Raw genomic sequence first — 26,968 nt, 5'->3', positions numbered from 1 at the left:
TTACTTATTCAGTAACATACCAATCAAACCACCACCAAAAAAAAACCAAACCTTTACAATGCTAGAAAAAAATATACCTTTTTATGAATTAAATCTCCTGGAGAAACAAAAGGTCAAGTCTATCAAGAGAATTAATGAAAAAATGTGAATGAAGGGAACCTAACAGTAACCAGATCACAAACAATAATTATGAAATTTTAATCATTAAAACAATTTGGTACTGGATAGGAAATAAAAAGGTTGATCGATGAACTAGATTATGAACCCAACTAACATTGTTTGATAAACTCAAAGATCCTAGAGCAAGAACTCATTATTTGACAAAAACTACTGACAAAACCAGAGTTGTCTGGCATAAACAAGGCATAGATCAACGTTTCACAGTGCATACCAAGATAAGCTCAAAGAAGGTGTGTGATTTAGATACAATGGATGATATTGTAAGCAAATTAGGGATATGTGGAAGAAATTATTTATCAGATCTATATACAGGGGAAGAGTTCATGAGCAAACAAGAAATAGATTCATGGTAAATAAAATGGATAATTTTGATTACATAAAATTAAAAAGTTTTTTTTTGCACAACCAAAACCAATGTAGCCAAAAATTAGAAAAAAAAAAACATTAAAGTTTTGGGAAAAAATACTTGCAGCAAATTTCTATGATAAAGTTCATTTCTTAAGTATCTGGAAAAGTGGACCAAGTAGGAGCTACTCCCCAATTGTAAAATAGTATGTATTGGATGGAAGATGATCAGGGTCCAGAATTGAATAAGAGAAGGCCAATTAGACTATATTGTCTTCAACAATAATGCTCCCCACCCCGACAAAAAAAATTTCTCCCTGAAACACAGACCTGTCATTTTGGGACAATACTGTTTGGATGATTCTGCTACAAGTCATGGATTGCCAGGTGTTTTAGAAGTCTGGGCTGTTGCATTTTGAGGAGCAAAGCAATTCTCTTCCCCCACTACTATTTTAGCTAGCTGCCATCATTCTTTATAGATCAGTGAGCTTAAAATAAAAAAAGATCACTGGAATGATGAAGGTCATCTGAAGGTATTTCCTCAGCTCCAAATGCCAGAAAAGACCTTCTTTGAATTCTTGATCTGAGGATTGTGAAGGGAGTGTCTTAATAGGCTTTTTATTTGTGCTTTTAATGTTCTTTTATTAATCATTTTAATTGGATTTTATGGTGCCTGTTGCATTAAAAAAATCCTCACAAAATCTTGAATCAATATTTATTTGAAATTAAGCCACATTTAGACTTAAATTTTAGACTTAGCCCACAGCGAGTTCCTGAAGAATTAAAGCCGTGTATCTCTAAAGGGCACTGGACAGGTGCATGGAGGGTGTGAGCAGGCTATAATGTATCATCAAATCTGTATAGGAAGTGGAATGTAAAGGATATTATTAAAGAGATGACAAATTGAGGGGGGGCAGTGGCTTGGCCACGTGATGAAAACAAGGATAAATGCTGGGCAGCTCATGTGCTTTGTTGGATTTTTGGAGGATTTTCAGGATAACCTGGTCAAGAGTAGCAAGAGGATGAGAGAAAATACAAAAAAATGCTATTTGGATTGTTGGAGAATTTATCTTAATTGAAGTCCTGGAATTTGCCCTATAGTTCACTATGGGCAAAGAAATAACTAAAAAAGAAATAACTAATAAGTAATTAACATGAAGGAACACAAATTAATTGCTTGGTTTTATCAATATTTTTCATTTAGTTATTAAGATCGTGCCAGAGCTTGTGTTTTGTGGTTTTGGGGACATAGAACTCCATGCCAAAATGAGACATACATTATTATGCAGTAGTAAGATTAAAGCTTTTTTCATTTTAATATAAATTTATTTTAATTATAACTTTAAGGAATTGAACAGATGTGAATATTTCAATATACAAACAACAGAAAAGAGAATTATGTGTGAAACTGAAATTCTCTCAGTATATTTTTATTAAGACCTACTATTTGTTGGACTTTCTAATATTCAGTATTTTTCTTATTTTACTTTGGCCTGTAATCAGACTCTTCTCTCTTCATATATTATTATGAAATTATATTTGATCTGTATGAAAATTTCTGTCATGTAATGCTTTACAGGAGGCATATTTGCTCACATTCTATAGAAAGATCAAAGGGTCACAGCTCTGGGACAGCTGACCAGTTACAGGAAGAGTGAATGAAGTTTTCCCAGCCAACTATCAAACCAGAAGAATCAATTATTCAGTCAACCAAATAAACAACATTCCACTATAATTCTTCCAGTTGGCAGCTGAACATGTTGTTTAATGTCACCACAAATCCAAAGCTTCAGTTAGGGTTTCTAGAAGTGAATTCATATGAGGAGTGAAATAAAAAATGCATACTATTGTTACAGTTTGTCAGGGAGTTACTTAGACTGTCAGTCAGTGGTAGGTCTTTCAGGAAGAATCCCCTTTTAATTATACCTTTGGTGTCTTAGGTTTAGTATTTCTATAGGGACATGAAAAAAAGCCCAAATGAGTAGGTAAAAGTACGTTAAAAGCGTGAGTCCTAACTCTGAACTGAGTTCAAAAACTCTGGGGCAGTGATGACACTCAGTCTCTTGTAATAGCTAGAAATATAACACGTGTACATTTTTACACTGATATTATCCTATTGCATATAATGCTATTTTATGCATAATATATATGTTTACATATCATTATTGTCATGAAAGATGTACTGTTTTGTGTGCATTAATACCACTGCGTTCCCAACTGGATTGGAAGCTCCCCAAGAGTAGGAAAGAGTTTTATCTCCTTCTTTGTTAGCTCCTACAAACAAGGATATTACCAGTTATATAGTGCTTTATTTTATTTTCTTTTTTTGATGGGGGGAAGGGGAAGTTGACCTGTGATTTGATTTAGCACAAGGAAACTCCTACCAAAGTCGATCAGCAAATACCTTACAACTTATCTAAAGTTGCCTGGGGCTCTAGTTAGGGGAGTTACTGTGGCCTAAAAGTGAGACTTGAATAAAATTCTCCCTAACTCAAAGCCAGGTCTCCTTCCCCTACTAATGGTAATATCATCATCCTTGTCATAATGAAAATAATTCTTAGAATCATTAACCTTTATACAAATGCTTTAAATATATAATTTCATTTGATTGTAATACCTGATGACATTTTGTATAACTGGTGATGACTGAGACAAGTGTGCTGAAAGATTCTTTTTAACTCTAAATCTATGATTGGGTGATGCTATAATTTGGCATCTGATTGTGGATTAACATCTGCCTGAAATTTGTACAGAGCCTGGCACATGATCAATAAAATTGATTATATAAATTTTTAAAAACTTAATTAGCTAACACACGTGAAATAATAGTCCTGACAAAGTTGGCCCAAACAATCTATTGATTTTACTATTGTGTAACTTTCTATCAAGATATATGCTAATGAAGTTAGATCATTTAGTGATATTATTGCTGAATGTCATCATTTATCCAATTGAATTATATGCAACTGTTAGATTATCTTCAGACTCACATCTTTCCTAGAACCCACTCAATGTGGATTTCCAATCATGAGACTCATAACTAAACATTTTGAGCAGTCTAATCTAAGTTAATTATTGTTGCAAATGAAAAAAGTTGGGACGGATAACTTAGGGGTTAGCAAGAAAATGTCTTAATACATCTAAATACCATATTATTGGACCCATATTTAATATCTAGTCATCATACGTGGAAGAAAAAACACAAATATTCTGAATGATTTTTACCCCATCAATTATATAATTACAACACTGAATGAAGAGTTACAAGAGATTGTTACGCTCAAGAGGGAAATACTTAAGCCAGGACCTACTTTATAAATATAGAGGTTATACATTACATTAAAAGTTATTGCAGTCCTAGCAAAAAACCAAACCCAAGAACTTTCATAGTCACTATATTCCCTCTATGCAAAGAGACAAACTTTAAGAATAACTTTATATGTGAGTTTGTGACAGCAGAAAAGTACTTGCTTTCCTATAATTCTTAACTCTAAAATTCATGCTCAGATGGAGTGAGGAAATACAGGGAATAGCAAAAGCAGTTGCTACCGTTTTTAAGATTTTCACAACTTCATTCACAGGATTGAATTACTCTTTATTAGTGTTAAGAGTTTTGCTTCAGTGGGGATAGGAATCCATCTTTTTTCTAAAAAGGAGGAAATGACCTTTTCCTTTGCTAATTGATCTTGGGTTTCATGTGCCATTTTCATTATATTATTGGTGGGAAATATTTATTAGGAACTTATTGCTTGTGGGTGGAGGGAAGGAGGGGCCTTGATTGAATCTTTCAAAGAGAAAACTAGAAATAAACAAATTTAGATATTACCAGAAAATTTTGCACAGATACAAAGATGTCACATCAATTTCTATTAGAGAATTTTTCCATGGTAACATTTTTTTAGCCTATCTTCAGTCAATACATGAATTACACTTAAAAAAATAAAAATATATGCACACATACTCACACATGAGCATCCAGACAAAACAACATTCCTTCTGATTTTTAGTCTCTAATATCTGAAATTAGAATTTTTTTTACTAAAACTTTATATTTTCAAAAAATATGCATGGATAATTTTTCAATATTAACCTTTGCAAAATTTTGTGTTCCAATTTTTTCCTCCCTTCCCCCATCCCCTCCTCTAGATGGCAAGTGATCCAATATATGTTAAACATGGTAAAAATATATGTTAAATCCAATATATGCATACATAGCTATATAATTCATGCTGCACAAGAAAAATCAAATCAAAAAATGAAAACAAGAGAAAGAAAATAAAATGCAAGCAAACAACAACAAAAAGTGAAAATACTGTTTGTAATACACATAGAATCTTTTTTTTTTGATTTAGAACATCTAGCACAATGCCTTTCACATGGTAGCAATTATATTTCTAATTTAAAATCATACAAACAGCTTTTCACCTCATAGTTAAGAGAAAGAAGCCTAGGCTTTAAATTTGGAGGTGCAGCATATACTTTATCTAGGATATACTATAACATTTGATATGTATGGGACTGCCTGCCATCTAGGGGAGGGGATGGAGGGAAGGAGGGGAAAATAAATACAAGGGATAATGTTGTAAAAAATTACCCATGCATATGTACTCTCAAAAAATGTTATAATTATAAAATTAATTAAAAAAAAGAAAACTAAACAAATTTGGGGGTGTAGGTTGGGTTTAGCCTAGGCTTTATTCCTTACCAGTTGTGCAACTCTGGGCAAATCACTTAATGCCTTTAAATTTCAGTTTCCTCACTTGTTAGAAAAAGAAGAGATTAAACTGAATAATTTCTAAGATTCTATTTAGTATTATATTTTATTAATCTTTTTGTATATTTGTTTTTCATGCAAGGTTCAAAACCATTATATAATTTACATTGTATTTAAGTGAAAATGCATAAAATGTCTACAAAAGTTCTTTTGTTTAAGCCACTTAGAAATATTCCTATCTTAGGGGCAGCTAGGTGGCGCAGTGGACAGAGCACCAGCCCTGAATTCAGGAGGACTCAAGTTCAAATCTAGTCTCAGACACTTAACACTTTCTAGCCGAGTGACCCTGGGCAAGTCACTTAACCCTAGCCTCAAAAAAAAAAAAATTCCTATCCTAAAAGAGATGGGGTAGCATAAATTTTGAGGACCATCCTCATTACTTTTTGACATACTGATTGTGACTCTCAGTATGCCTAATTCTTCACTTCTTAGGTGAAATCCTTCCTGATTCCCACAGTACTAGTTCACAGACCCTGACAAATGACCTTACATTTATTTTGTTTATGTTTACAGATATCCATGATTTTTCCTTTGTAAGATATAAGTTGTTTAGGAAAATTTTTTTTGTATCCTCAGTGACTAGTGCATAATAGATCATTTATTGGTGGTTGGAATTTCCTTATACCTATAATGATGAAATCATAGATCATTGTCATCCTCCCCCATAGTGCCTATCATGATACTATAATTAATATTATTTTTTAAAATTAAATTTAAAAATATTAAAATGTAAATTAAAAATTTAAAAATAAAGAAGCCACTTGTCATGGCTTTCTCAGGGCAAGAAAGTCTTAATGATGAAACTCCCTCCACCAATACAGATCTGCAAGCATTCAATCAATCAAGTAATATCTTGCTCTAGGAGCTCAATTACAAGATAAATATATAATAGCATTAATAGTGGTACTTTATTTGTTAGTCACTTAATCAACAAGCATTTATTAAACATATACTATATACCAGGCATGGTACTAGGTGCTGAAGATGCACAAAGAAGTACAAAGAAATAGCCCTCATGTTCAAGGAACTCAGGTTCTATTGGAGGAAATATTGTGTTCACCAATAATCACTTACAATTCATAGAAAAAAATTGCCAAGCAAGTCGAAGGGCTGGAGGCACTAATAGCTGAAGTCTCCAAGTAGGAGATAGCAGCATCTGAACCGATCTTTTATCATTACATTCTATTATGGATCAAATTCCATTACAGCAAACTTTGAAGGAGTTTTATTGAAAACTAGTAGAGGGGAAAGGATTCTGGGAACACGGTAGAGTAGATCTGAAAACTTTCAGCTCTCCAAATTTCCTCCACAAAAAGGACAAAACATCACCTCAGAGAAACAAAAATAAAAGCAATTGTCTTCCTACAACAATTTGAGAAGAGTCCAGATAAGACCCCTCCTGGGACTGAGGTTCAGCCTGAGTGAAGTACAAACACCAAAAAGCCAACTCTGCAGAATCAATAATTACAAAATAAACTAAGATCTGGGAGCAGCTGGGCTGGGAAGCAGCCTCAGCCTGCAAGACTTTCATTTCAGAGACATTGTGGAGGTCTGCTGGCTGGGTAGGAGAAGATCAGAGTACTTTCCACTGGGGAGGGACACTGAGCACAGCAGTGCTGACCAGGACATTCCAAGCTGTAACTTCAGGAAGAAGGAGCCTGACAGTGGACACTTGCAGGAGAGCAGAGTTCTTGGTTTCAGTTCCAGGGCAGAGGGGACAGCTGTAATTTGCAGCCACTGGAGTGGCCATAGGGAGAAAGATCATTTGTGGGACAGTGTGACTGGGAACCCTAACTGTGACTTAGGAGTGGAGAGGTGAGACCATGGCTGAATCCTGCAAAAATCTCAGAAAAAAAAACCAAAGATTTGAGATGTGGAGCTACCAAAATAAAGCAAAAAATAAATAAAATGAATAAGGAAAGGAAAAAGAACCCAACAACAGATAATTACTAAGGGCTGAAGAAGAGCTGGGTTCATATTCAGAGGAAGATAATGGAACTTAAAAAACCATTTCTTTTTTTAATGAAAAACAACAAATAATCTCAAGCACTAAAAAAGTTCTTGGAAGAACATAAAAGACTTTTAAAATCAAATGAAAGGTTAAGAAAAAATAGAAAAAAGAGTAATTGAAGAAAATAAGGGAAATTATTATGAAGAGAAAGTCAACCAACCTGAGATAATCAAAAACTTAAGGAAGAAAAAAATTCATTCAAAATTAGAATTAGCAACGAGAAGCTAATGATATTCCAAGACACTGAGAAATTATAAAAACAAAATAAAAAAAAAAAAAAAAAGAGAGAGAGACAGTGAAACATTTCATCAGAAAGACAACTCATCTGGAGAACAGACTGAGGAAAAATAATATAAGATAGTTAGACTGAAGAAGGGACCCCAAAACTCTAAAACTCCTAGAAGGGGAAAATATCCTTCAACTCTGCCTCATTGAGGGACCCTGCCTGAGGGAAACAAGACAGATTCTGTTATCTATGTGGGGTTGGTTCAGTCCTGAGCAAAAGAATTCCAACCTTATTGAATTAAAGAAACTCATTCAATTCTATTCAAATTCCAGTTCAAGCTGAAACCCAGCTTGTAAATGAGCCAGCTTGGGCTGTCCCAGCCCCCAATTAGACTCTAGATTCCTCAAGGAAGGTTTTTGCAGATGGACCTTGAAGGCTCCCTTCCTGCCAGGACCTTCTGTCCACTGAGAACTGCATTCTCAGTACAAAACCTCATTTTCCATCGATCTGCCCCTATAGAAGTCAGTCTCTTGGTAAACTGATTTCAGTTTAACAATAAACTTTCATTTTGCAACTAATAATTCAGGAATGAGAGAATTCTTTCACTCCTAAAACCCGAGGCCCATTTAAAGGGGATTCTTAACAACTCTCTTATAGCCACTAATCTAGACTGCTCAAACAGCATTAAGACTACCTGAAAATTATGAAAAACCACACCTAATCTTGATACAATATTACAAGAAATTATCAAAGAAAATTTCCTTGAAGTTCTAGAACAAGAAGGCAAAGAAGAAATAGAAAAAATTTACCAATTATTACTTAAAAGAGATTACAAAAGGAAAACTTAGAGAAATATCATAGCCAAGTTTCAAAGCTCCTTGGTTAAGGGGAAAATATTGGAAATGATGAGGTAATAGGGAACCTCAAAATGATGAGGTAACTTGAACCAAATCATGAGGTAAATACCTAATAATGAGGTATATACCTCAATAGGATTAAGTGAGGTCTAGTGGCAGGATTCGGGGTATAGGGAGTCACATGGAGCTCCCCTGCAACCCCTTAGGATTCGGCGCAAGGATACAAAGTTAAATCAGGTCTAGTGGCGGCGAGAGTCCCCTGTAAATGAATTTACAGGCTGAAAACCTAAATGGGTAAAAAGATGTTTATTGCCAGGTTTGGAAGCAAGGTTAAGGTCTGGTTAGTAAAAGGCATTAGATAGAGGAAGATAAACGAGGAAAGTGGCGGGGACAGAGAATCTTTGATGCGAGCATCTTAGGGGCATCTTTCAAATCTCTGAACCAAAGATGGTTCTAGCTTTGCTCTTTTTATCTGCTTGAAGAAGTAATGGGCGGAGCTCAGGTTAATTCCTAGAAGGCCAGATTTTTGGCGGGCTTTATGCAAGCCAGCTTACATCCCGTGGGGGGGGGGGGGGGGGGCTGGGTACAAGCCCAAACTAATTTGACCAGATCTTGTATCAGCCCAAACCAAGGGGGGGGGGTGGCTGGGTACAGCCCAAACTGGCTTAGATGCGGATCTTTTCCCCTAGGAATATCTTATCCCAAAGGTAGATCAGACAAGGAATCTTAAAGGGGCTACGTCCGCTACAGAAGCAGCAAGGAAAAAAAAACCAACTTAAATATCATGGAGCAACAATAAAGATTGCACAAGACCTAGCATCTACAATATTAAAGAACCATAGATCTTGGAATATTATATTCCATAGAGCAAAGGACCAAGGGTAGCTTTCTCAGCAAAGTTAAGTAAAATACTAAACAAACTTGTGAGACTTTCAGGTTTTTGTGACAAAAAACCTTAGAACTTAAGGAAAAATTGACACATAAAATCTAGGAGAAATATAGGATAACCAATAAAAGTCAATTATAAGACTCAGTATAGTCAAACTATTTAATTCACATATGTGAAAGTATTTAGCAGTACTTTTATAATTGTCATCATTATTTGGGTAGTATGAAAAAAGACATGGGGTAAGCTGAGTGTAATGGGGAAATTCTTAAAAAAAACTAATTAGGGAAAGATAAAAAGGAGTAATAATCTCATACAAATGAAGTATAAAAGAGAAAATTAATACAGAAGAAACTCACAGTGGGAAGGGCAGGGCAGTGCTGGAACCTTGCTCTTATCAGGAATTGGTTAAAGAGGGAAATATATATATATATATATTAAAGGACAAGAAGAGAATGTGAAAGGAGAGGATAAAGGATTTTTACAGAGAAGGGTAGGTTGAAGAATAGGAGGACAAGGGAGTGGGTATAAGTAAAAGCAGAGGAGTGAGGGTACATAGAGTAAATAAGTTGAGAAGGACAATGAGGAAAACCAGGAAGGAAGAAAATATACAATAAGCAACTGTAGCTTGGAATGTGAATGGGATGAATTTACTCATAAAATGGAAATGGATAAGAAAATTAAAAATTTGAATTCAACAATATGTTGCTTTAAGGAAACATTATAAAAATGAGAGCTATACACACACAGATAAAACAAAAGGGAAGAGTTTATTATGTAAAAAAGCAGGGATAGTAATCATGATCTCAGACAAAGCTAAAGTTGAAAGAGATTTAATAAAAATGAAAAACAGAGAAACTACATTGTGTCAGCAATATTATTCAATATTGTTTTACACCATTTAAAATACCAAAATAATATAAAATACCTGAGCATATACCTGCCAAAACAGACACAAGAACTATATGGATATAAACATAAAATATTATTGTGTATGGGTAGGTAAAGTCAATATAATTTTTAAAATAACAATTTGTCTAACTTATCTATTTATTTAATGTCATCCCAATTAAACCACTAAATATATTTAATTCAGTTTAAAAAAAATTGTTTGGAAGAATAAAAGGCAAGGAACTTCCAAGAAACCAGGGAGGAAAATGTAAAGTAAGTAGAATCAGACCTTAAATTATACTATAAAGGAGAGTATTGCTGAAGTGTGAAAAAGATAATTTAGATTGTTTCAAATTAAGTACAATAAAGTCTAAGATGGAACAAAAATTAAAATCAAATCCTAAAGGATTTGATATCATTCCTAATAGGAGTTTGTAGCCCTGCTATGAAAAAGGAACATAATACTAAAATGAGATAAGACTTAGGAGAGAGAAAAAAGAGGGAAAACAAGAATTCCAGGAAGAAAAAAGCCATACTTAGATAGTAGTTAATAAGAGAATAACATTTTAAAATACAAATTGTTAATGATTCACACATAAATGTGTATATATATATATGCATATATATATACATACACACGCATTAACAAGCCAGTAGAAAATATGAACTTACAATTCTTCAAAATTCAGTTTCTTCTCATCACTGATGGGAGCATAATTCCAAGCTGTTTCAATAATCCCAATATAGTAGTTCCTCTCTCTTGCCCAGACTTGGGTACTGTAGAAAAACAGAAAGCTGACAAGCAACAAAAACTGCATTTTTCAGGCTTAGAACCTAAGAAATAATGAAATACAAACTGAAGCAGGACATTTTTATGTCAGAGTTTCTTCCTTTATTTGCCTGATTGACACAGTTTAATATTGCACAACAGTAGATTGCAGTTTCAATAAAAACAAATGCCAATTTTCCTTTTTTTCTTTTGATCCAATTCTCAGAAACAAACTGGGGAAAAAAACCAAACTCCAAATAACCTTAACAACAACTACAAAAAAAAAAGAAACTAGGTCATTCTTTGTCAATCCATTCTTATTACTAACAAAATCAACCAGTATTGTTTTAGGAATTAGAGAGAGCTTAACTCTATTCTTTCTTTCATTTAAGTTGGCAGGGATCTTTTAGGTTTTTAGCTGTAATTCCCACAGTGTTATGCACACGCTAAATAAACAGAGATGATGGAAAATGAACCCAAACATGTAACTGTTAGTCATCACCAGGAAACTGATGGAAAAAACAACTTATTTACTTGACAATATAAAACATATTACTTAGAACACTCAGACTAATTGAATTAACTGGAAATGAAAGTTTTAGCATATAAAGCAGACCCCTTTTTGTGAGCTCCAGAATGAATAGCCATCAAAAAACACAGGGTTGGCGATGTTCCCCCCCTATGCAACTATCTAGACTTATTTTGTTCTATTTTGGAGTTCCCTTTTGGTACTGGGCATTTTTTGTTATTTCTTAGCCAATTAATCACCTCTGACTCATCAAGGCCCCATTTGTGGATTTCTTGGCAAAAATACTGGAGTGGTTTGCCATTTCCTTCTCCAGCTCATTTGACATATGGGGAAACTGAGGCAGACAGGGTTAAGTGACTTGCCCAGGGTCTCACAACTAGTATCTAAAGCCAAATTTGAACTCAGCTGTACCTGACTCCAGATCCAACACTCTACCCATGACTCACCTAACTTCCTTGCTGGTTATTTTAGCAATACTTAATAAGTACTCAAACTCATTAATAAACTCTTATGTATTGACCCTTTCCTCCCAAAGGCAATGATCCTCTCTCCCACTCCCTCCCAATCATACTCAAGTGGAATGTAAGCTCCTTGAGGGTAGGATCTGTTTTATTTGAGTCTTTGTGATCATCTAGTCTGAGTTCGAAATCTTTTTGAATTGAATTACCAGTAAATAAAAAAAGCTTTGTAGATCTATAAATCTGATAACTCAATAAGAAATCCATTTAGTAATAATAGAAATGTATAGTTTTATGATTTTTTAGTTATAGGGGAAGGCTGAATTAGACTATAGAGACCTTCCATGGACCATGCTCAGTTACCCTTCCTGTTTCTGACTGACCATGTGAATGCTTTAACTTGGCCTGTGATGGTACCACAAAACTGGGAGGACTTTTTTTTTCTTTTTTTAAATTTATTTATAATATTATTCCTTGTATTCATTTTTCCAAATTATCCCCCCCTCCCTCCACTTCCTCCCCCCATGACAGGTAATCCCATACATTTTACATGTGTTACAATATAACCTAGATACAATATATGTGTGTAAATACCATTTTATTGTTGCACATTAATTATTAGTTTCCGAAGGTATAAGTAACCTGGGTAGATAGACAGTAGTGCTAACAATTTACATTCGCTTCCCAGTGTTCCTTCTCTGGGTGTAGCTACCTCTGTCCAATATTGATCAATTGGAAGTGAGTTGGATCTTCTCTATGTTGAGGATTTCCACTTCCATCAGAATACATCCTCATACAGCATTGTTGTTGAAGTGTACAGCGATCTTCTGGTTCTGCTCATTTCACTCAAGTCTCTCCAAGCCTCTCTGTATTCCTCCTGCTGGTCATTTCTTACAGAGCAATAATATTCCAAAACCTTCATATACCACAATTTACCCAACCATTCTCCAACTGATGGACATCCATTCATCTTCCAGTTTTTGGCCACTATGAAAAGAGCTGCCACAAACATTTTGGCACATACAGGTCCCTTTCCCTTCTTTAGTATTTCCTTGGGATATAATCCCAATAGCAGCAATGCTGGGTCAAAGGGTATGCACAGTTTGATAACTTTTTGGGCATAGTTCCAAATTGCTCTCCAGAATGGCTGGATTCTTTCACAACTCCACCAACAATGCATCAGTGTCCCAGTTTTCCCACATCCCCTCCAACATTCATCATTATTTGTTCCTGTCATCTTAGCCAATCTGACAGGTGTATAGTGGTATCTCAGAGTTGTCTTAATTTGCATTTCTCTGATCAGTAGTGATTTGGAACACTCTTTCATATGAGTGGAAATAGTTTCAATTTCATCATCTGAGAATTGTCTGTTCATATCCTTTGACCATTTATCAATTGGAGAATGGTTTGATTTCTTATAAATCAGGGTCAGTTCTCTATATATTTTGGAAATGAGACCTTTGTCAGAACCTTTGTTTTTAAAAATATTTTCCCAATTTGTTACTTCCCTTCTAATCTTGTTTGCATTAGTATTATTTGTACAGAAACTTTTTAGTTTGATGTAATCAAAATCTTCTTTTTTGTGATCAATAATGATCTCTAGTTCTCCTCTGGTCATAAATTCCTTCCTGCTCCACAGGTCTGAGAGGTAGACTATTTTCTGTTTCTCTAATCTATTTATTATCTCATTGTTTATGCCTAAATCATGGATCCATTTTGATCTTATCTTGGTATATGGTGTTAAGTGTGGATCCATATCTAATTTCTGCCATACTAATTTCCAGTTTTGGGAGGACTTTTTTGAGGAGTTTTGCTATGATGTGACAAAACCCAAATAGTACCTTGATTCTCTCCCCACTTATGGCAGTAGCAGGAGAATGGGGCACTTTGCCAGACACAAAACCAGGCAGCTTCCTCTTAGATTCTTGGTCATGGCACTTGCATGTCCAAATAGTGCACTCTATTTCTAGATTCCCCATGGTGGGGGTCTCAGGGATGAAGCTGTGATCTTTCATCCACCCTGATGGCTCTCTTGCATGAAGAAAAGTTTATTCCTGGCTTTTGTGGCTGTAGTTTTGCTCCATGTTTCCTTTGCCAAACGAATGACTGATTGTGGGACATCTTGCAGATGTGTCCAAGCTTGAAAGTGATCTTCCAACCAGCTGGAGCTCATTGGTGGTAGAGAAAACTTTCGCATCTGTGGCCACTGACAGGAAGATTGACCTAAGCCTGATTGTTTTACTTACTGAGCATTATTTAGACAAGGCAGAGCTTAAGTGAAATGCAAAATGTCTAAATAGCAATACTTTAAATCACTTTATCTTTTGATAAGGCTTAAATATTAGTCTCCCAATAATCTGAAATATTAGTAATATCCTGAGTCCAGCTTTGTTTGTTTTGGTAATATCCCCTGTGAGTTGTTTGATTAGCATTTCTTATGTGTGTGGAAATAAATTAACTGTCCCTTATATGATTCATATTGCATACTGACAATGCCTTTCCTCTCTTACTTTTGGGATACTATACAACATCTTTCCTCTCTTACTTTCACATGAACCATAACTTAAAGCTCAGCTTTTTAAACGATGGGTTGTGATCCCATATGTGGTCCCAAATGTGAGGATCACTAAATTATGATTTATTATCAATTAATGTTTGATTTGTATTCCCATTTTAATACCTATGTCCTTATGGACTTGTAACAATTTCACAAGGGGTTGTGAGTAGAAACATTAAATATAAATACGATCTTCCCAAAGATGTTGGGGTAGAAGTTTCATGAGCCAATTAGTGTGAGACAAGGGAGTTCCCTTTCATTAGAGATCAGAGTCCCTCAGACTGAACCAGATCTAAACTGTATCCCTGGATAAAGAATAGAGAATGGGCATAGTACCCCAGTCCATGTGGGCAAAGAAGTAGTTCTTCAAGTTTAGATATTGTTCCATTTCCCCCCCCCAGTTTGTTAAATCCACAGATTGAATGGTGTATTAGAATGCTTACCTTCAGTAATTATTTCTGTTTTTCATCCTCTGTGACCATGGCCTTGTCTGATAATAAATGGTACATATTTTGGCTTTGACATCTTTTGAAACATTATATGATGATGAATGTATCTGCTGGTTTTGCTGACTTGCTTTCCTCCCCCCCCCCCTTTTTTTTCTTAGTTTTTGTTACAAGAAAAAGCTTGCTGGGGAGGGAAGGAGGACAGAAATATTTGGAAATGAAGGGAATGTAAAACCAAAATGTATCAATAAAAATAAGATTAAAAAGCTATGAAACATTGGGTGAATATTTTTGTGTGTATGTTCACAGTAGATATCTTATAGTATCCTTGCCTTCATTTATTGTAGAGAGGAGTCAGAGCTAGAGAGCTATCTACTAAGAAGAGGGTAGAATACTTAAATAGTTAAGGATACTAGCTCTAAACTGGCTGATATTAGAATATGAATAAACTTATAGGCATTTGGAGGCAGGTAGGTGGGATAATGGATAGAATGTCAAGAATGGAGTCAGGAAGACTCACTTTCCTTACTTGAAATTCAACCTCCAACACTTACGAGTGACCCTGGACAAGTCCCTTTTCATTGTTTGCCTCAGTTTTCTCATCTGTAAAATGAGTTGGAAAAGGAAATGGCAAATCCCTCCAGTATCTTAGCCAAGAAAATTTCAAATGTTTGGTCACAAGGACCAAATGGGGTCACAAAGAGTCAGAAATAACTGAACAATACTATAGACTTTTTGACCTTATAGATTGATACTGGATCTGATAGTCATTTTGTCATTCCAGTCACTCCCTTTTCCTCTTTCAAGCTATCATTCCCAACATGCCTTTGAAACACAGAGGGACTAGAGCCAGGGTCCCTACCTTATTTAGAGTCTTGGACCTTTGGGTAGTCAGTCTGGTGAAATATATTGATCTCCTCTTGGAATAATCTTTTTAAACACATAAAATTCATAAAATTACAAAGGAAACAAATTTTGTTGAAGCACAATTATTAAAATAGAAAAAAAATCATGAATCCCTGGTTAAAAACTCCCAGAAGCCAGTTTTGGGAAAGGGAAGTAAAGCATGACCACATGTAGTTGAGCATCCACTATATTCAGGGTTTTGAACATGGCTTCTAAAATGTGTTAGCTCTGAAGTCTCTTAGGCAAACTTGGCAGTACTCTGCATGGAGTCAGTCAGGAAGATCTGAATTTAAATTCTGCCTAAATCAATAGCACATTATCGCAATAATTGAAATTATGAAATAATTTCTAAGACCTCAGATTCTCCATTTCAACTAGCTCGGTACTTTCAATTATATCCCCAAACACAGAGCTTAGGCCATTTTTGAAACAGATTTCAAGTTTTTCCTGTGAATAATATTGGATGTGTAAATTATTCAATCTCAGCATCTGAAGGAATTCTCTAGCACTGTAAGTTACATCACCTAAAGGTGGTTTTCATTGCCTTTCAATCAAATACAACAATAAACATCCTCTGCATCCAAGATGAAAACAAAGGCTCACATTAAAAAAACAAAAACAAAAAACCAAGACAAAATAAAAGGTTCAAGATTCTTTAAGAAAGTTTTGATGAAGATATAAGTAGGGCAGAGTAAAAATAGCAGCTTCTTTGTAGTTCACCCTAGAAAGGGATATATGGAAGAAATCAGGACACAAGTCAGGGTGATTGATTAGCAGCACTTAAGACTATACTGTTACTTGTGACTGTCCACTTTTTCTGTAGCATATGGATCAATCTTGCAGATCTTGTTGATTGAATGAATGAATGTTTATGAATTAAGCTTTTGTTTAAATAGTACAATGCACTTCTTTCATGTGTTTAAAGACAATACTTGCATGTTGGCTAAAATCCTAAAAAAGAAAGCAGCAATTTTATGTTATGAATAATATGAATTATTATGAGTAAGAATTGTTAATAATAATGAAGACAAGCATATGGGATGGGAATGGAGGTATGATTCTGAGATCAGGAGATTTACAAAACAGTTTTTTGGAAAGATTCACATTTCACTTTATGTGTCTTTTATTTAGTTCTTTTGTTCTCATTTGAAACGACTGAGAGTATTTAACTAATTAAAAATTCATATTAGGCAGACAGAATAGTTTTAGTTCATCCATTCAATGAACTCCTACAATGGGGTCAAAACTGACTTGTTGCAGGTAGAATTCTTCAATAAGAAACTGAAAAAGATGTCCTTCAATTTATAGTGATAGCAGAATTGCAATGTAAAACAGCTAACTGTGAAACCTGCCAACAGCTAGATGCTCCAAATTGTTTTCTTTTTACAGGAAATTGTGTAAGGAGTTGTGTAACTCCAGAATTTTGTCCAAATGTTTCCTCACGTACAGAACTTTGATAACTCAAAAGTAAGGTGAAAGCTTATTTGCCACTAACCTTTTGGGGATCTAGAAAATATTTTAATGTGGCTGGATACAGTACTGACATGACTATTTTTCCTTCCTTTTTTCTTGATTCTAGTCAAACCAGTTTTTGATTATTCAGTGATTGGTGGTGACCTATTTACTAATAGCCTTTTGGGGATCTAAAAGGCATTTTAATGTGGCTGGGTGCAATATGACATGACTATTTTTCCTCCTTTTTTCCTTGGTTCTAGTCAAACCAGTTCTTAATTATTCAGTGACTGGAGGTGAACGAGTTTGTGAATTGTCTAGTCCTGTGAGGACTACTTATTATGTGACCCTAGACAAACCATTTCATTTCTTTGTGTCTCAATTTCTTCATTTATGAAGAATGAAGAGATTGGCCTGGGATGATCTCTGAGGTCCCTTGAAGATCAAAATTCATATTCTTAATAAGCAATCCTTGAGCATTCCACTGAAGTAAGCCTCTGGAATGTAACAGTTCCATAGGTAAGGAAAAGAAGGATCAAAGATAAAATTAGACTATTTCTCTACCCATTTATAAAAGATTTGATGTGGTGGAAATTTTAACTCACTAGCTAAAATCAACTGTTTAAAATAATATGAAGATTGAAATTATTCATGCCATTTTTTCATTCATTCAACAAGACCATACATTACATACTTGTACTGTGAAAAAGGAAAATCATTCCTGCCTTTAAGAAGTTTACATTCTATTTGTTAGAAATAGCATGTACTCAGAGAATTAAATACAAATTACAAATTTTTTGGTTGGGAGGAAGCACCAACACTGGAGATCAGAAAGGATTTTTTATAGGAAGGATCAGGCACTTAAACAGAATTTTGAGGGAGGCTGGGAATTCCAAAAGGTGAAGGTTAAAAAGGAGAACATTTCAAGCACAGGAAATGCAAATTTCTTGTGGTGGGAGACAAAATATTGTGAGCTCTTTTTGCTGGGATACAGAATACATAGGGAATGAGTCCAGAAAAGATAGGTTGAAGCCAGGATATGAAGGATTTTAGGTGACAGAAATGATATTTTTTATTAGTCTTTAGAAGCTTTTTTTTTTCGATAGGAGACTGAAATGGCCAGATTTGAACTTTAAGAATATTTGGCAGCTCATCTACAACAATGAGATGAACCAAATCAGTTCTAATAGAGCAGTAATAAATTGAACCAGCTACACCCAGCGAAAGAACTCTGGGAGATGACTATGAACCGCTACATGGAATTCCCAATCCCTCTATTTTTTTCCACCTGCATTTTTTATTTCCTTCACAGACTAATTGTACATTGTTTCAAAGTCCGATTCTTTTTGTACAGCAAAATAACTGTTTGGACATGTATACATATATTGTATTTAATTTATACTTTAACATATTTAACATGTATTGGTCAACCTGCCATCTGGGGGGGGGGAAGGAGGGGAAAAATTGGAATAAAAGGTTTGACAATTGTCAATGCTGAAGAATTACCCATGAATATATCTTGTAAATAAAAAGTTATAATTAAAAAAAGAAAAAAAAGAAAATATTAAAAAATTTAAAAAAGAATATTTGGCAGCTGAATGAAAGATACATACATGTGTTTGTATATATGTATATATACATATACACATGCATATACTTATACATATGTATATAATATACATATATACACAATGCATATGCATGTGTATATATGATATACATACATATGTATATTATGCCATAATCAGATTGCTGTAGTTCCAGAATATACATATCTCTTTCTGGTTTTTCAATCAATGAAGAATTCAAGGGGAGACTTGAATGAGACAAAAAAGATAAAAAGATGGGAAGTTGGGAAGGCTAGCTACCACTTCAGGGAATAGTTCCCTGATAGATGGGATTTGAGATCACTGAAATATCTCTCTTCCTCAAGGACCTAATAGAGTGCTCAGCTCACAATGAAGTACTTAGTAAATGATAATTTAATTGGAAATATTCAAAGTGCATTGGAATGGAAGACACAGCTTTAAAAGTGTTGGAAAATGAAAATCACTGAAAGAATTTTGATAGTTTGATGGGATGAAGAAAGGAGGCAAGACTCCATCCAATATTGAGACTGTTCTGAAGAGATGGATAATAACCATATAATTTTTAATTATTATACTAGAATTTGTATTGTCTTCAGATAAACACAACTGTGTTTGCCTGCTGTGCAAGCTTTTCCTATCATTTTTGTCACTCATTATCCTTAACAGCAAGGGTGGAGCAGGGGATAGTGTTCAGGGTCTAAAATCAGGAAGAACTGAGTTTAAAACTGGTCATAGACACATTCCATGTATGACCTGGGCAAGTCACTTAACCCTACTTGCTTCAGTTTTCTCATTGGAGAAAGAAATGTCAAATCAAAGAGTCCGATGTGGCTGAAACAATTTAACAACAACAATCACTTTTATTATCACTTTCCTGTGATGTAATCCCACTGAAATCTCTAGCAGTTTATACTCAAAGATTAGCAAGAAAATTTTAATTTTATTTATTGTAAGCCATTTCATTACTAATGATTGCATTCATAATTTTATTTAACTCCTATTTTCTTTTGGAGACTTGAGTTTTCAATTTTTTTCAACTCCAGTACCATTGATGTGAATTCATTAAAATCTCTTCATGAAGCTTTTTGTTCTGCAGGGCAAAGAGATGAAAAGAAACTCCATATTAAAAAATACCCAGAAACCTAGTTTGCATGCTAAGATATGTAATTATGGAATAGTTATGCATATTTGAAAAGAAAGATTATATGGTCTAACTTCTGTAGTCATTTTTTTTTTGTTTAAATGTTGTTCCATGGGGTCAGCTAGGTAGTACAGTAGATAGTGGTCTGGCCCTGGAGTCAGGAGGACTTGAGTTCAAATGTGACCTCAGATCCTTACTAGTTATGTGAGCAAGTCACTCAACCCTAATTACCTCCAAAAAATCAAATCAAGTTAAATAAAACCTTGATCTTTAAACGATAAAAAACGTGTTTTCTAGTAATCAATAGACCTTCCACTTCCTCCTATGAAGTGGTATCTGTGTTTCTAATGTGCAAGTTATGGTCCAAAAGTTGTTTGAAACTGGGAAGAATCTTCTAATTGAAACCTTTTAGGGCAGATCATAATCTGTTTAATTCATGACACATTTTGGGGGGCTTTACCTTTTTTGCTTATAAGACAACAAAATATGAGAAGTCATCCAGATAGTATGTCACATGAGGCTCCATAGGTCCCGTTAATACTCATGCTACCACTAATATCTTATAACTAGTGAGTCTATATTTTATGTACATTGTCAACGAAACTGGCTTCTATGAAAGAATGAATGTCTCTTTGCCTAAGCAGAGAAGAGTTTTTGGTGATTTAGGGCAGGTAATCATATTGAATAAGATATGAGGGAAGAAGATAACAAGGGAGTTCTTTGTCACTCTCCGTGGTAACTAGTGGAGACTACCCCCAACTCTTATTAAGGTATGACTAAAGAATGCCCATAAATAGAGTTTTCATAAGTTGGGGGAAATGTTCATCATCGTTAATCAATATACCTAGAAAAATTTTAATTCCTTGATGGTAGTCTCTGTCTTATTTGACTCTATCTGTAGTGACCAGAATTAGAATTGAATTCTAATATCTAGGCTTCCTGAATATTAGAACTTAATTTCTTAGACCTGCTACTGAAGGAAGATCTTTGTGGTTTTCTAAGAGAGATTCTTGATGGATAGTAAAGACCTGGAGCTGAACCATCTGAGGAAGTTCCTTCAATCCTCTTGGCTCCAAGGTCACACAGGAATTTATAAAGCATCCCTAGCTATTTACCCTTCTGAAAGGTTGCCATCAAGGTGAAAACCATTCTCCCCTGGGACTGAAGAGAGACTCATTCTAATAATTACATGAGTATAAAAGGAGTCGTGTTTACTGCTGCTTTGATGACCTCCTATCACTGAATTGACTGAAGGAACTACTGAGACCTTAAGTCACTGGCCCTTGATTAAATGTCAGAGATGATAACTGGATTTAAGGCTTCCTGACTCTAAAGTTAACCCTTTATATACTGTGACATTATGCACTCCATTACTACTTCTAAAGCCAATAAGAGTAATAATTTCTGATGATTAAATACCACTTTGAATGTTTGCAAATATATGATATATGTGTATATACTATATATAACATATACAATTTGTATACCTTTACTAAAAAAGAGAGTTCATAGAGTAATGGAGATAGTTTTCCATTTTGAATGCCCTTGAATGTGAATCTCCATGGATCGCAGAACCACAGATTTAGAGCTAAAAGAGACCTTACAAGTCAAAAAGAGGAAAACTGGCTCCGTTGACATGTAAAAAAAGAAGAAATATATCAGAGGCTTTCAAATTCAAATTCAAATTCTTGAATTTGATGTGAATAAGAGTTTTCTTTGTTCTTATTCTGTCTTCTTTTTTGTAATTTTCCAAATTGATGCTTCTAGAGTTAGCATGTCCAATCAAAACAAATAAACATGCACCATTGAAAGTTTATGTAGATACCTCTCTGTCCCCAGAAGAGATGATAAGACACAGCAGGCACAGTAGAGTGTGTTGAATAGATGTTTGTTATTTTGTAAATCTTGGCACTTGTTCTATAATCATATTTTGTGGTGATGGTGGTTGTTGTTCAAACTGCAATTTCATCATTCTAAGGGGGATCCAGTGTGGAAAATTCTTTCATCTATGCAAATGAATAAATCCTTCATAACTGATAGAGCGTTTAAGTGATTTGCCAAAGGTCAAACATCTGGCAGGTAGCAAACATGGAATTTGATCCTGTTCTTCCAAATTTTGAAGTGGACCCTTAGTCCATTATTACATAGTGATTAGTTCTCAGAAAGTTCTATATATCTATCTTGGATTATTTTAAGCTATATTCAGAAGATCCTAGATGTAGAGTGGGAAAAAATATTTAATCAAACCCTTTCATGTTTATTGACTGACAGAAGAGATTCCCCCTCATATTCAAAATTTATCTCTGGGAGGAGTCTATTTAAGGACAGTGGTGTGAGAAGGAATGGGACAGCGAAACTTACTCAAGTATTTTAAAATGTTAACCACAAACTGACGTGTGTATTTATACCTCAAGATCTTTATATTATTATAATTTTCTTGGGACAGACATTAAACTGTCATGATCACAATAACATTCAAGTACCTTAACTGCCATTATCTTCTCTTTCTAAAACAGTATAAGTACTTTCCATCCTACTACCAAGTTGTCTACTAACATGTCAGTGGAATAACCAAGTCTCAGCATCTTTTGGGTACATTTGAACAGTTTTGCATATTTAATAAAATGGTGTAATTATGCTGCTTTGGACATTCTCTGTGTGTGTGTCTATCTCTGTCTTTCTGTCTCTCTCTCCATCCCTATCTCTTCACTCTGTCTTTATCCCTATGTTTCTCCTTCCTTTTGTCCCTTCCTCCCTCCCTCCCCCTTTGTCTTTAAAAGTAAATATTATTGTTAAATTCAATAATTCCCCCAGAAACTATCCCTTAAATGAAGAGGACATTATCAATAGCTTTTCTTTAATAGGAGTTTTAGAGATTTGTCATATTAGTAAGCATCAAAGGATCTATGAGTCATTGTTCCTGCCACACTTCCCATTCTTTGTAATGGGCGAGGTGAGGAGGTTCCATTCCATCTCAAGGGTGGCAGTGTCCATAGAAAATAGATAACCTTCCAGAGGATATGTATCCTGGACTTCCAATAAGGCTGCCATTCACTACTTGTATGGCCTGGGGTATTCAGTCAAATTTTATGAACTTCAGTTACTTTTTCTTCCAAATAGTAACAGAAACGCCTGCATGACCCATGTTACAGGCTTATGATGAAAGCATTTCATAAGCCTAAAATGATGGCTCCTCCTCTTCCTCCTAATGAATATTAATATCATATGGGATGGGAAATGTAATCTAGGGAGTCTCAGGACCATAGATAGCTCCCTTATTTTAACCATCCTACTCCAATCATCTCTTGAGAAGACCTCCATATTCCATCCCAAACTGAGCTGTCCTTTTCCAATTCCATCAGAAAATTGCTTTGCAACACTGGGTGTTGTGCCAAACCTGATTAGTCATTAATAGATGATACATCCACAGTTTCCATATTGCCTGCCTGCCTTCAAATAAGACCAATCTAGAAAATATGGTAACCACTTGAACCCTCTTATATAATTGGGATCATAAAGGAAACAGACTGGTTCCAAAAGTCAAAACCATAAATATTAGTCATGGATTTGTGGTTAGGGTTTGCTTAGTTTTGCATCATAACAGGAGATTCAAATAGTAGCTTCAGAGTTAGAGAACCTTATTTTTTGCATATTTACCTCTTTTATCTTGGGCAATTCACTTAAGCTTTGTAAAATGACTTTTGGACTACATGCCCTTTAATATATCTCTTCCAGCTCTGGCTAATACCAGAGTTCCTGATGTTATGTAAAGAAGGACTACTTTAGATTTTATTTTTTTAATAAAGCAGTATCTCTGAATTTGTAAGACAGTAACTTCTGATAGAACATGATCTCTGATCTCTTAATAAATGGTGTGTCTTCTCACCTTTCCCACATACTGCCATGATCATAATAGCATTCAAGTTCTTAATTGCTCTTACCTTTTCTTTCTAAAACAGTATAAGTGCTTTCCATCCCAGAACTAAGGTGTCTAGTAACATGACAGTGGAATAACCAAGTCCCAGCATCTTTTGGGTACATTTGAACAACTTTGAATCTTCCAGGAACAAGGTCATAAACATCTGAGCGATAAAATCCAGCACCCTGAGTGGGAAAAATGAAATAATATCTGTAAATTTATTCAAGGTAATTCAGGTAGTAGCATAATTTAAATTCTTTTAACTTTATCAGAGCCTCTCAAACACAAGGTTTAATTAAAGTTCTTATGGCCCTGAGATTTTATAGTCACTTTAGAAGATACATTTTTAAAGAATATCGGATTTTGTAAGGAAACAAAACCTTGAAAAGTTCATTTCTTTCATTTTTTTGGGAAAACAAAGATTGATAATAGCATGTCTCTTTTTCTTTTTCAAGGTCCTGATGAATTTGATCTTATTTTATGACCCCTCCTACTTCTCAACACAAATGCCAATTCCATCAGACATCCTTGGAACCAAGTATATGCAGTGGTTCCCTCTTTCATCTCTTTGCTCATTGTATTAGAATTTCTTTGTCATTGTCTTCTTATCCTCATTCAAATTCTACTCATTTTAATGCCTAGTTCATTTTCTTCCCTTTCAGATAACTATTCCAACCCTCATCAAGATGTCTCTCCTTTGAACTCCTGTCATAGATATTATGTTTACTGCACAAATAACTTAATTTTGTCCCATATAGTCCGGCAGTTGTCTCATTCATAATGATTCTTGTCTCTTCAACTGGATTACTAACATCTTGAACATCCCATGTCTTTGAATTATTCTAGATTGTCTCCTCTCTAATTTGCTTTTGATTTATTGTATTTTTAAATAGCATTTAATAAACACTTAATTGTTGATTAAGTGCTTAAAGAGAACTAAGGTTCAAATCCTACATTTGAAAATTACTATGCAAATGACTGGAGGAAAATCAGTTAAGCTCATTGAGCCTCAGTTTTCTATCTATAAAATGAGGGCAAATTGGCATATGCCCACAATCCCTACTAATGGGGAGGTTGAGAAAAACTGATGGATTGCTCAGGCTCTGCAACTCTGAGTTACAACAGATTTGAATTCAGCTGAGTGTGTGCAGCAAGACTAGTACTAACATGGTGAATGCCCTAGAGCTAGAGAACACTAGACTGAGTAAGAAGGGGTGCATCAGTCCAGCTAGAAATGAACCAAAGCTTCCATGATGACCATGATTTAGTGTTTCATGAATGATTGCTGCTCTTCTACTCTGGGATAGATAGGAGAACTCAGCCTCCAATTAATTAATTGATTGAAAAAAATTAAATGAATGAATGAATGAATAAAAATGAAAGAAATTAGAGTCGGTAACCTTTGAGGACTCTTCCACCTTTAGATCTCCAGTACTATGTATTATTTCATAGTTTCATACAAGTCCATCAACTAATATAGAAAGCATCAGAAAAATAACATGAATCTGTGGCAGATCAGATGTGTACCTTGTATTTGAAGCTGTGACCATGGAAGTGAACAGTGTGAATATCCATATAACTTCCCAAGCCAATCAAATACCAGTTCACTGTATCTCCAATATGCATTGTCAGACCCTGCGTATTTCCATTAAGTCTTCCATTAATTGCTGAGAGACAAAAAACATTATCAGATATCTTTTAAAAATAAGGATATGAAATGATAGATCATTTTCTAAATATAGCAAATAACTCAGAGGCAGTAAAGATTCTAATGCTGGATAACTAATCCTTAAAAAAGTCATTCCATTTTATTCATTCATTTTTTAAAAAGGCCTATTCTACTAGAGTTTTCTTTGCTGAGGAAAGCAAAACTAAGGCTGTTTTAGCATTATCTGTTGAACTTTGATCTTTTGTAAAAAAAACCAAAACAAAACCCAAAAAACAAAAAACAAACAAAAAAAAAAAACCCTTTACTTATATTCTCTATTCATTAGGAGGGATGCTAAAAGGATATGTAAGATTTATCTGATAAATTCTATGAGTTGTCAAATTGTATCACTGAGTTCTCTATGCTGATTAAAAACCCAGGTCTATGTGCATTTAAACATTTATGTGTATATATATATACTGACATATTCAACAAGTAATCAGGAACCAAGGAGAAACTTCAATTTCCATTTACATTGTTGACCTGTAATATTAGCCTTCATTGTTATGTACTGCTCAGTTTCTGCTACATAAAACTGAGAAACTTTTGCTCTATGTTTCTGAGACAAAGTATTTGCATATATGACTAAATTTTCTGGATGTGAATATATATGTACATTTAATTTTTCAAATATCTTTGAACTCCTTTATATATCACTATATATCTTTATATATCTGTACATATACAAGTATATACAAATGTAAAATATTTTAGCAATTTCAAAATAGGATTAGAAAGCAATTCCAACTAAAATGAAACTGAATATGAGTTTAGTTCAATTTTAATTTTATAATTTTAACTTTTAAAGTAGAAACTCAAAGTGGCAGGTAATAGTTCCTCATTTCTATTTGGATTATTCTATCCAGGGAGCCGACCATTTTTGCTGCTGAAAGAATCTGGGGCCTTATTAAGTTGGAGGATTGTATGAATGAGGAAAAGGGGTTCTGTGTTTGTAGTTTTATTTCTATAGAAAGATTTGCTTTTCTGGTTTCTGGATCCTCATTCTCCCTTTATAAAGAAAATTGGCTATTATCGATTACATCATCTGTGAAATAGTATTACCATGCATTTGGTTGCTTAAAATAAAGTTTGGATCAGCTTTTTTTACTTTTTCTGGGTGTGGAGAATACTTTTTGATGTTTTCATCAAAGTACCAGGATAGGTTCTCATCAACAATCATAAAAAGAAGAAAAAGATTAACAACATGGCCAACACCATGGTTCATGTTGACATTTCGCTGACAGACTATCAAAGGTCCGACTAATCCACTGTAGAGATCCTGAAAACAGAAATCAAAAAAAACCAAACTAAGTTATAAGCTATA

General features: G+C 34.5%; 2 protein-coding genes across 6 annotated transcripts in view; both read right to left on the bottom strand.

The window, feature by feature from the left end:
* LOC141560362 (ceruloplasmin-like) overlaps positions 1-11,090 on the bottom strand; it is a 66,477-nt gene extending 55,387 nt beyond the window's left edge. For 4 of the 5 annotated variants that reach the window (XM_074298366.1, XM_074298365.1, XM_074298370.1 and 1 more), the window contains exon 1: positions 10,843-11,089. In XM_074298366.1, the coding sequence (XP_074154467.1) occupies positions 10,843-10,988 (146 nt within the window). In that variant the 5' untranslated portion in view covers positions 10,989-11,089. Of the gene's footprint in view, positions 1-10,842 lie in introns of all 5 variants that reach the window. The other variant, XM_074298367.1, reaches the window with a different exon arrangement.
* An 8,744-nt stretch (positions 11,091-19,834) lies between these two features.
* LOC141560361 (ceruloplasmin-like) overlaps positions 19,835-26,968 on the bottom strand; it is a 42,200-nt gene continuing 35,066 nt past the window's right edge. The window contains exons 16-19 of the mRNA XM_074298364.1: positions 26,707-26,923; positions 25,464-25,603; positions 23,959-24,121; positions 19,835-19,966 (exon numbers count right to left, since the gene is read on the bottom strand). Coding sequence (XP_074154465.1) covers positions 19,950-19,966; positions 23,959-24,121; positions 25,464-25,603; positions 26,707-26,923 — 537 coding nt within the window. The 3' untranslated portion in view covers positions 19,835-19,949. The remainder of the gene's footprint in view (positions 19,967-23,958; positions 24,122-25,463; positions 25,604-26,706; positions 26,924-26,968) is intronic.

The sequence above is a fragment of the Sminthopsis crassicaudata genome, chromosome 3, assembly GCF_048593235.1.
Source record: "Sminthopsis crassicaudata isolate SCR6 chromosome 3, ASM4859323v1, whole genome shotgun sequence".
In the NCBI taxonomy this organism is placed as follows: domain Eukaryota; kingdom Metazoa; phylum Chordata; class Mammalia; order Dasyuromorphia; family Dasyuridae; genus Sminthopsis; species Sminthopsis crassicaudata.
The sequence above is the reverse complement of the archived record's forward strand: the minus strand, read 5'-3'. Positions and strand labels throughout refer to the sequence as shown.